The sequence below is a fragment of the Diabrotica virgifera genome, chromosome 4, assembly GCF_917563875.1.
Source record: "Diabrotica virgifera virgifera chromosome 4, PGI_DIABVI_V3a".
NCBI classification, from domain to species: Eukaryota; Metazoa; Arthropoda; class Insecta; order Coleoptera; family Chrysomelidae; genus Diabrotica; species Diabrotica virgifera.
In genome coordinates, this window is record NC_065446.1 from 249,612,230 (window position 1) to 249,624,296 (window position 12,067).

The following is a 12,067-nucleotide window of genomic DNA, read 5'->3' on the forward strand; positions in this document are numbered from 1 at the left end:
GCAAAAATTTACAGCACCTGTTTATGGTTTATATTTTAAGTTTTTAAGAATTGATCTTCCATGTTCCATTAACCTTGATTTGCAATAGACCTTGGAGTAGAGAAACAATCTCTTAGAGCCATCAGCTTTTTAGAGCCGCTGCTTTTTAGCAGCTTTTTTTTCATCAGCTGCTGCTTTTTAGAAAAAAAAAAGCTTGCTGCAAACAGCTCTTACTGCTTTTTTTCTAGTGTTTTTGTTTCGTTAAAAAACTTTCTTCGTATTGGAGATGTTAAGTCACAATGACGACCTCTCGTGGATTTCGGCGGAACTAAAATTGAGGCCTTTTTTCTTTTTATTGTCCTGCTATAATGGGGGTTTTTAATGTCAAATCGTTGTCAGTATCTTCGAAAATCAATATAATTAATAAATTTTAATACAAAAGATTTAATTAAAAGCTTACAAACCTTTTATCAAAAGTGTTCTTATTTGTATGATGTCTTGCAGAATTCACCTCTTTCGAATGGTATATGGATGTCCTATACCTAGGTGTCATAGTTTTTGCGTAATTTACAATTATTTAAATTCTTAATCTGTAAATCGATTTTAAAACAAAAGATGTAGTTAATTAATGTCATTGTATGACATTGTCAGTTTATGACAGTACGGTCTGGTAATTATTAAAACTATAAACATCGGTGTATGATATTCAAACTTTTTTTTGCTTAAAAATGGCTTTGACAGAGCCAGTTAAATTCAAATGTAATTGTTCCTAAAAATGAATAATAGCGACATCTATGAAAGAGTCGACATGTTACTTTTCATTGGGGAATATTTTTAAAATTGTCTCTTAGCTTCTAAAGTTTACGCTTAAAGGTATCCTGATAGAAGACACCCAAAAAAGGACGTTTTTGAGAGATTTCTCGATAGATTCCGTGCTACTGGTAATGTTGCATAGGTATGAAAAGTTAAATAAAAATAAACCGTTTATTTTTAATGACGTTAACGAACTTGATGTCCTGCTTTCTGTTACGGAAAACCCAAATACTAGTACGTGAAAAATTTCGAGTCAATTGGAAATCAGTCAAACGAGTGTATGTAGAATACATAAGAAAAACCACTATCATCCGTATAAAACTCAACTACACCAGCATTAGACAGAACAGGAACGTTTAACTTTTCGTTTATAGACTTAAGAATTTGGAGAAGATCTTGATTTATCCTTATTTGTATGTTGTGTTGCAGAATATTTGGAGTATATTTAGGTCGAACACGTTCTTTTTGATTCTACTGATGCTGGTAGATTAATCGATGGGACTACTAAATTTTTCACTTTATTGATTTTCGAAAATACTGACAACGATTTTAACAACGATTTGACATTAAAAATCCCCATTATAGCAGGGCAATAAAAAATGGCCTCAATTTTAGTTCCGCCGAAATCCACGAGATGTCGTCATTGTGACTTAACATCTCCAATACTATTGACAAATAGGTCTGGATCCCGCGTATGAAAAAAAAGTTGATTAATAGCAAGCTGAAAATTTGTTAATAGCTTAAGGGTGTCTAGTCGGATAAACTTTGATATATGGGAACACTGGAACAGGGGCAGTTTTAATTGTGGAACAGGTTAAAAATTTGGAACGGTCACACCACGAAAACGGCACATTTATATTGTCTGACAGAACAGACTTAAACTCTCCGAACAGAGATTAAACTCTCATACAAAAATCAGACTGCTATTTATCACCTGCCATAATTCATGTCATTTGACATATTCTACATGTTCCACTCATTAAAACGCCCATTTGGTGATAAATAGCAGACTGATTTTTGCATGAGAGTTTAATCTCTGTTCGAAGAGTTTAAGTCTGTTCTGTCGGACAAAATACATGTGCCGTTCTCGTGGTGGTGTGACCGTTCCAAATTTTTAACCTGTTCCACAATTAAAACTGCCCCTGTTCCAGTGTTCCCATATATTAAAGTTTATCCGACTAGACACCCTTAAACTATTAACAAATTTTCACCTTGCTATTAATCAACTTTTTTTTCATACGCGGGATCCAGACCTAAAATCACTCCCCATTAGAACCCCATAATATTTCATATAACCAACGAAAAATACAAATAAATGTCTATACCGATTCTTACGTTGTACCTAAGCGTGATGTACCAGAAGAATAAGAATTTATTTCCAATTTAGGAATAAATAAAAGAAATATTTTGCAAGAAATACGAATCCTATTGGCATTGATTTGTGGGAACTCCCATCCTCGCAGTGAAAATTGATTAAAATTCCTGTCTATATAAAACATTGTATGTTTCTAACTTATTCGAATACCATGATGTGTCCATAAAAACGAACAAATATTCTAATATTTTTTAAAATAAAACTAAAAACATCTGTGTTTTCGTGAATGAATTAGAAACATATTATTTCACTTTAACCAATTAACTCGAAAAATGAGAATTTAAAACTTTTTTTAAGCAAAACATAAATCTATTTTTGCCTTACATGCTATTTCAATTAAAGTTTTAAATTAAATAAAACCAAATTGTAAATTGCCGATGGGCGAAGAAGATAAAAAGCGTGCATAGAAATTTACAGTAAAAATCAATTTAATTTTTTCCATTGAAGGATCTGCGGTTAACCGAAACCGACAGAAACCGAAGTAGCTACAGCTAGTTAAAAAATGGATTTTTAAAATTATAATGTTTCGTAGGTATTGATGTAGTTTACGAAACGGTGTAAACAACATTCCATTTGTTAGAAAATAAAAGGCATTATTATTTGGGTAGAATATCGATAGAATCATTTTTTATTCAAAAATTTATTAGATACGTTCGAATTAGTTATATTCGTTAGATGGTTAACAAAAGTTGCTACATAGATCAGGGCATTTAGCACTAAGAACACCGTAATAAATCGATTTTTAAATACAGCACCTATTATAGAGACTTGTAACTTTTTGTATTGTGTTCAGAATGACATTAAGAATAGAGTCTACTATACAAAAATGAGTGGAAACGCTTAGTTGCACTTCAAAGTGCATAAAATGCATCAAAAAGTGCATAAATATATTAAAATAAGTATATTAAGAGCCAGATTTTGTTATTCAGGGTGTTTTTAAGGTCAGTGAATATGAATACGTCATCAGAACCAGCCCCCGGAGTACCTGGTGCCCAAGGTCAGTGCTAAGGCACGTCAACTGGAGTTTCGAGTGTTTCGGCACTAAATTGATACAGAGAGATTACTCGGACGGGTTTTAGGGTTCCTAAACACAAATATGACATAAGAACCGACCCTTGGAGCACCTAGTACCCATTATAACTGATATGCACGTAATCTTCTGGAATTTCTAGTTGCCAATGCAATACATTGGCCACTATTTAAGACGATTAAGGGACAGTATTACCTCCCGCAAGAGTGATTCGAGCAAACATCCAGATATTTGTAGATATAGCTACCCATGTTAACAAATACTTCTTCTTCTTTAAGTACCGTGCCCAAATTTTTAGGCGTGGGTAGCTTCCATAACAATTTGCCGATATCGTTCTCGATCTTGTGCGGCATGTAACAATTGATCTGCTGATAAGCCAGTCCATTGACGAAGGTTTCGGAGCCATGAATATTTCTTTCGACCAATTCCTCTTTTTCCGTCGATCTTTCCATTGAGTATTAACTGCAGCATCATGTATCTGCTACCTCTCATTATATGCCCCAGATATTTTTTTATTTATTTATTTATTTAGTACCCAAATAACAGCACTGGACCAATTACAATCTGGGTTAGTGTATTAAGCGTATTAGTAAATTTACCGTTTACAGATCATAAACATAACAACAAAACAGTATAAAATACATAGACTACATAAACGCCGTTTATATGTAAGTGTGTGAAAAAACTCAAAATGAGAAAAACACACTCACATACGAACAACGACGAACAAAAACTTATAAAGTAATTAAAGAAAAACAGAAAATACATAGTATGTAAAACAATTAAATACAAAAATACAGAATAAATATATAATATAACAGCAAGATGTTAAAAAGTGACTGGTTGCAACCTAATATCGTTAGCAGTATTCTTAATGATGCGTAAATTAGAATTGAAGATGTCAAAGAGATCAGAGTTCGCATTGTAGTGAGCTTGCATTTGTACTAGAGGTGACTGCACCAAAATATTTGATCTGGCTCTGTTAACATAAAACGTTTGTGAAGTACGAGAAGCAACACGTGGTACGTGGAGATTAAGAAGTTGCAATAACTCAGGAGTATTTACTTGATTGTTAATAATTTTAAATAAAAAGCATAAAGATTGAGTTATTCTACGACGCTGAAGACTTTGCATCTTAAATTTATCGAGAAGTAGCTCTTCAGAAAATCCCCTAGCAGGATAAATGCCAGTGGATTTAAAGTGCATACTTTTTAAAAACCGCCTCTGTACTGATTCCAAAACAGTTGTGTGATTTTGATAAATTGGAGACCAAACTATCAATGCATAATCGAGTTTGGGGAGAACAAGAGATGAATATAAAAAATTGCAAGTGTCAATATCGGTAAGTTCTTTCGCATTTCGTAAAATGAAACCTAGAGTACTAAACGCACCCGCAACGATATTAGTGATGTGTGGAACAAATGATAGTCTGCAGTCAAATATGACCCCCAGGTCCTTAACAGAGCAGGGGCGACAAATGGAAGTATTATGTATATGATAATCATAGTGTGTTGGAGAAGGGCTTCTAGAAAAAGACATAACATTACATTTAGACGCATTTAGCTGCAAAAAATTAGTGTCACACCATATACTGATTTTATTTAAATTTTCTTGAAGTCTAATGCAATCGGAGGGTGACTTAATTTCAAAAAATAATTTTAAATCGTCCGCATAAATTAGTGAATGAACATCTAGGTCATCAACAATATCATTAACGAATATCACAAACAATAGCGGCCCTACAATTGAACCTTGAGGTACTCCGGATAACTGAGGAAAAGGGGTTGATTTAAAACCTCTAATTTGTGTATATTGCCATCGATCTGTAAAATAAGAGTTAAATAATTGTAACAGCGTAGGTGTGATTGAAATAGAACTGAGCTTATTCAGTAGAATTTTATGACTTAAGCGGTCAAAAGCTTTGGAAAAGTCAGTGTATATGACGTCGACTTGAGCATTTCTGTCTAATGCTTCACACAGGAATTGAGTGATATTAACAAGATTTGTTAAAGTAGATTTACCACTGATAAATCCGTGCTGTTGGGGAACTATGAATGGTGAAATGTGGGTGTAAAGGTGTTTATTTATACATATCTCGAAAATTTTACTAAAGTTGGATATGATAGCAATAGGCCTATAGTTTTGGATAGAAGTTCGATTTTCTTTCTTAAACACAGGGACAATTTTAGAAACTTTCCATTGTGTGGGAAAGATCGAGAGGAGTTGAAAATACGTGGGCACAATCTTTTATGAGAAATGCAGGAATATTATCTGGTCCCATCGTCATGTTCGGCTTAATCTTCCTTATGGCCTGTTCAATTTCAGATTTTGTAAAAGCGGGAATGTGCAATTGTTCGGCAATATATGTATTTAATTTGGGAGTGATATGGTCGGGAGGAGAAATATCGGTGTATGACTTTGAGAAGAAATCGGCAAATGATGAGGCAATATCCTGTGAAGTCTCTAGCTTTATATTATTATACGACATAGTTTCAGGAATAGAACAATTTGTTTTCTTGGAGTTTATGAACGACCAAAAGCTACGAGGATCTTGTTTAAGATTGAGTTCTAGTTGAGACACATAACGCTTGTATATTATTTGATTAAAGTATTTGAATTCTGAACGAATTCTCTTGAATTCAGTGTAATTTTGAATATTACGAGATTTTTTGTACGCGTTCCAAGCTCTATTTTTAGTATTCAGAAGATTAATTAGATCACCATTGAACCAAATCGGATAACGTTTAGTTTGCTTCTTTTTAAGAGGAATATGTTTAGAGAAGATGCTGTGAATATACTGATAAAAGGCATTTAGGTTGCTGTTGATATCAAGATCAGTGGAAAGAAAAGACCAGTCAGATAAATAGAGTTCATTATAAAGTTCTATAAAGTTGGCTCTCTTAAAGTTAAAATTCTGCTTACTGTCGATTTTGATTTCATTAAATTCTTTTTTAATATAGATATTAATATATATATTTATATATTAATATATATTTTAATATATATATTTAATATATATATTCAAGTTTTCTCTTTTTTATCATCTTCATTAAGTCACCTTCGCCTTGACCTACTCTGTTTAAGACTTCTCTGTTTGAAATGCGTTGAACCCAAGATATTCTGAGCATTCTACGATACGACCACATCTCAAAGGCTTCTAATTTGTTCATCATGTTAACCTTCATGATCCAGGTTTCACATCCATATAGTAATACAGGATACACATAACATTTTAGGAACTTGATTCTTAGTTGTAAGTTCAGCTGAGAGTTGCTCAGAATAGATCTAAGTTTCATAAATGCTCCTCTTGCAATTTCTATACGAGTTTTAATTTCTTCATCCGGATTTAGTGTCTCGTTTATCCAACATCCTAGGTATTTAAAATGGTTAACTTTTGTTATTGATTCATCATTGACAATTAGTTGCATAGGGCCGACGTCTTGTTTACTAACCACAAGTAACTTTGTCATAGTAACAAGTAACAAATACAGTCATACTTAATTAAGCAAAGGTATTAGCAGTAGAAAACAATTATTTTAAGATATTGTTTTTTGAGATGGGAAAAAATCTGACATCAGCCACTTAAGTCTACTTTTACCATTACTATTTAATATATATGTACTCCGAAGATTTATTTACACAAGCACTTGAAAACTGTACAAAATGGATCAAGATAAATGGTGAAAATATAAATAACATTCGTTAAGCTAAAGATACAGTCATTGTGGCTAAAAGTAAAAGCGTCTCCATACACGTACTAAACACAATTTTTGATACTGGAGATAAGGTTGGTTTAACATTAAATATAAGGAAAACAAAAAAAAACATGGTTATGAGTATGACGGGTAAAGTCATAATAAGGATCCAGATGAAAATATTGAACAAGTGGACAAAATGAAATCATTAGGAGTTTGGATTACTGAAAATCTAGCAGCAAACCAGCTGCAAAAAGTGCAGCGGCTAGTTTGTCTGGGAATCACAGGGGTAATGTCAACATGCCCCACGGCAGCATTAGAGGCCATACTGAACCTTCCTCCCCTGCAGTTCTGCATAAGGAGGGAGGCAGTAACTACCGCCTTAAAGCTGCGGAAGGCGCAAATAATGAAACCTGGCGATCTAGTGGGCTATCTTAAAATCTTGGAAGAAATTCCTATGAATTCTAAGGATAAGCTGACAGACGTCATGCCAGTAAAATTCGACTGCGAAACACCATTTGAAGTGGTCATAAAAAACAACCAAATGGATGAAACAGTTGAACCGAAGTTGGAGGACGGTTCACTCGTATGGTATACGGATGGATCTAAGATAGATGAAAGGGCAGGAGTGGGAGTTACTGAGCCGAATTTCAGGCTACCCAAATCTCTTGGAAACGCCCCAACTATCTTTCAGGCAGAAATACATGCCATACATATTAGTGCCCAAGAATGTCTCAACCGAAACACTCGTAGTGCAAAAGTGTTCATTTTATTAGACAGCTGCCTTAAAGGCTCTAAAGTCATTTACTTGTGAGTCAAAGTTGGTTTGGGAATGTAAACAATCCCTTAAGATGCTGGCGGAACGCAACAAAGTAACTTTGATGTGGGTGCAGGTCACAAACGAAATTGCAGAAAATTAGGAAGCTGATAGTCTAGCAAAAGAAGGGGCCTATACCCCATTCCAAGATCCAGAACCCTTCTGTGGACTACCAAAAAGCCACATCGGAGAGGAACTACGGACCTGGGAACTCAATCCATTACAACTATACTGGTTTAACACACCAGGACAAAGGCAAGCAAAAAGGCTCATAAAGGTGTCGCCTAGTACAACAAACCGCCTTCTCGACATGAGTAAAAAAGATATGAAAATGGTCACTGGCCTTCTCACTGGTCACTGCCCTCTGAGATATCATCTCAAAAAAATAGCCAATTCAGATAGTGAGAACTGTCGCTTCTGTGACAACGAAAAAAAAAACGGCAGAACACATACTATGCAATAGCGTAGCACTGTTCTGCAAACGACTAAAATTCCTAGAAGAGGTCACCCTAACGCCCTCTGACATAGGAAACAAGTTACCCAGGATGCTAATCAATTTCATCAGAAGTATTGGCATCCTAGAGTTTTAGATTAAGGTATGCACAAAAGATCTTTATAGGTCGAAGTGCTGAGAGGCTCCATAGCCTTAACGACCTCACATAATCTAATCTACTGAAAATCTAAATCCAATATCAGAAATTTGATCAAGAATAGAGCAATCAAGAGCCTTTTTGAAGATGAAGAAATGTCTGAGTAACCAAAGACTCAATCTGCAAATCCGATATCGGATAGTAAAATGTTATATTCAATATATTCTTCTTTATAATGCCGAAGGTTGGACTGTTAATGTTGAATTAGTGAAAAACCTGGAAACTCGTGAGATGTGGCTTTTTTTGGAGAATTTTGGAAATCAATCAATCAATCAATCAATAATCTTTATTTCATCTGACTTTTACAAGTATTGAAATGCATCAAATACAATCTATCAGTAAAAACTATAAGTACATAAAAACAGTTAACATAAAAACATATAAAATATACACAAAAGCATACAAATTGTTAAAAAGATGCCTGCAAGTATTCCTCTAACGAATAGAAAGTGTTTACCAGAAGTAAGTCCTTAACTGTTCTCTTAAATACATAAATATTTGACTCTTTAACATAATTAGGCAATTTATTATACAAACGAATGCATGTTGGGTAAGGACCCTTGCCCACAACGGTCAAGTGGCGAGCAGGGGTCACCAAATCATTTCCGTAACGAAAATTGTAGCCACTCTTTAAGGAAACATCACTTCTGCTAATAAAATTGCATATATGTGACTTTACATAAACAACACAACTGAAAATGTACAGTGAAATTACAGTTAAAATATTTAATTGTTTAAAAACTGGTCTACAGGAATCCAAGCGCCTTCTAAACGTCATGGTACGAATAATTTTTTTTTGAAGAACAAGCACCTCATTAATTCGCGAACAATTTCCCCAACAAACCAAGCAATATTGCAAAATTGACTGTACATGAGCAAAATAGTAAAGTTTTAAGATATCTAGGGAGACAAAATTCCTGAGTTGCCATAGAACATAACAGTGCACAGACAATCTTCCCACTACATAATCAACGTGAGAGCTCCAAGACAAATTAGAATCCAGGTAAACACCTAACAACCTAGTGGAGTGGCTATTTACCACTGACCCATTGTCAAGTTTTACTAATGGACTCATCTGCATAGTAGAAGGTGAAAAGGTTACCATATTGGTCTTTGATCCATTTAAGATTAGGGCATTATTTAAACAGTAATGAGTCATACTTTTTACAAGACAGTTTGCTTTTTGTACTACATGAAAAAAATTATTGGAATTTAGTGCAACTGTGATATCGTCAGAAATACCTTATACCAATCATACTATGAACAAATTATTGTTGTAAGAATGGAAAGCGACAGAGAACTTTTGACCACCATTAAAAGCAGAAAGACAGAATATTTGAGGCACATATTTAGAAGTGTTATGTATAAGTTATTCCAACTGATAATGAAGGGTAAAATCGAAGAAAAAAGGGTTCCTGGTAGATGACTAATATCCAGGCTGAAAATCATTCGCGACTGGACCGGATTAAACACACAGACGCTTTTCAGAAAAGCAGAAGATAGAGACGAATTTGCAATGGTTGTAGCCAACCTTCATTAGTGGAGTCGGCACTAGAAGAAAAATATTTTTGCGGCATGTTATAGGGGAATACGGGGCGGAATGGACCGGCGGGGCAGAATGAGATTTGTATTTTTTGACGTGTGTATTATGCTGCCATCTACGGTGTTTGGTAGTAAGCTACGCTCCGATGAGTAGTTCTGTAACTGGTGGTCGTCATTGTTCACTGCGAAGCAAGGGTGGTATTTATATCGTATTTGTGAATTTCAGTTGTTTTGTTGCATTTTCTGTCCATTTCAGATTTGAAGGTAAGTGACTAAATTTTTCTTATTACTTATTCAGCATTACGTACTATTGAAATAGACATTTTAGCTTGCTTTAGACACCCATAGTTCTTTAAAATATTGCTGTATAACCTCACAAAACTTTGAAATTCAAAATAACGAACTTCGGGGCAGAACGGTACGGGGCAGAATGAGACGTGTCTCATTCCGCCCCGCTTTATCTTTTGTTGCTTAAGAAAAAACTACCTTCAAGTTTTCTTGTTACAGATGGTGCGAAACTATGTTAGAAAAACAGAGAGACAAAGTTGGCCTGTATGGATTCTATGGAACAGGCAATATCCGCAGTAATTGACGGTAATATAAGTTTAGACAAAGCCTCGTTTCAATTTGGTGTACCAAAATCAACATTGGCTAGATATGTGAAGAAAAAGCTGAATAGTCCGGAATTTCGCATTAACAAACAATCAGGAAAATTTACGTGTATTTTCAATGAACAGCAGGAGTTAGAACTTGCTAATTACGTTAAAGACATGGAAAAAAGATTGTTTGGATTATCCATGAAAGATTTACGTAGGCTGGCGTATCAGTTAGCACACCGCAATGGAATTGTTGTGGAAAGATTGGATTAATGGCTTTTTGAAGAAACATCCCGATTTAAGTTTAAGAAAACCTGAGACAACCTCTGGATCTCGTGCGATGGGCTTTAATCGGGTAGCTGTAGCACAATTCCAATCTCTTCTAAAAGAATGCATTGATATATAAACTGACTTCTGATCGTATCTTCAATTGTGATGAGACCGGCATTAGCATGAATACAAAAGGACATTCTAAAATCTTAGCAACGAAAGGGAAACGGCAGGTAGGCACGCTAACATCGTCTGAGAGAGGTGAAACTATGACTATGGAGTTGTGTTTTTCTGCCAGTGGATCTTACATGGCCCCGATGTTAATTTTCCCCAGGAAACGGAAGCAGCAAAGAGTTTGCGTTGAGTTTGCCACCTGGAGGTTGCGCAGAAGTCTCTGACTCAGGATGGGTTACAACCGAACGGTTTGTCAGTTGGTTTAAAAAATTTATATTTTTTTCTAAGGCCACAAAAGATGCTCCTGTTTTACTTCTGTTCGAAGTGCGAAGATGGTTAAGATCAAACCCTGGAAAAGTAGTGACTTTATTTCAGATTGCATCCTTGTTTGGAACTGCATTTATTAATGCAGCTATAATGAAAACAGCACTGAACGGCTTCAAGGAAACAGGAATTTGGCCTCTAGATGTTAATGCATTTACTGAAGACGATTTCCTTCCATCTGCACCAACAGATATTCAAATAGAAATAGATGATAATTTGGAGCCCAGTAATGCAAATGATTTGTCAACGACAAATGAAGTAACTGAGGAGGAACAAACTAGTCAAAATGATGTCACTACTGAACTCATCGGAACAAACTCTAAAATACCAGCATCTAACGGTGAACACATACCAATTCTTCCTCAGTGTTCATGGATGCCAGATCCTGTTCAAATTCCAAGTAACCTAACGTCATTTCCGACTGCTTCTCCTCAACATGTTCTACCGATACCGAAAGTGGAACAGAATAAAAAAGAACTTCTCGGAAAAAAGGAAAAACAGCAATTCTGACTTTATCGCCATACTTCGAAGAGTTGAAAAAGGCCAAGGAAGAAACAAAAACTAAGGCGGCTAAAAAAGTAGAGCGAGTAAAAAGAAAAGTCAGCTTCAGTAAAGACGGAATAAAGCCACTAAAGAGAAGGTGGTTAAAAAGAAGAGGGTGTTGTTAAATAAAGGTCTGAAAGACAAGACAAGAGACTCTGATTCCAGTGACACTGAAGATGATGCCGAGTGTTTATACTGCCAGGACTTCTATTCAACTTCCAATGAAGGATGGGTAGCATGCTCATCGTGCAACAGTTGG

The 12,067-nt window shown here is 35.2% G+C and overlaps 1 protein-coding gene across 1 annotated transcript in view; it reads left to right on the forward strand.

Moving 5' to 3' along the window:
* The window catches only part of LOC126883840 (52 kDa repressor of the inhibitor of the protein kinase-like), a 32,690-nt gene extending 20,915 nt beyond the window's left edge, over positions 1-11,775 (forward strand). Inside the window, exons 4-5 of the mRNA XM_050649516.1 lie at positions 10,158-10,165; positions 11,456-11,775. Of these exons, the coding sequence (XP_050505473.1) occupies positions 10,158-10,165; positions 11,456-11,775 (328 nt within the window). The remainder of the gene's footprint in view (positions 1-10,157; positions 10,166-11,455) is intronic.
* Positions 11,776-12,067: the final 292 nt, after the last annotated feature.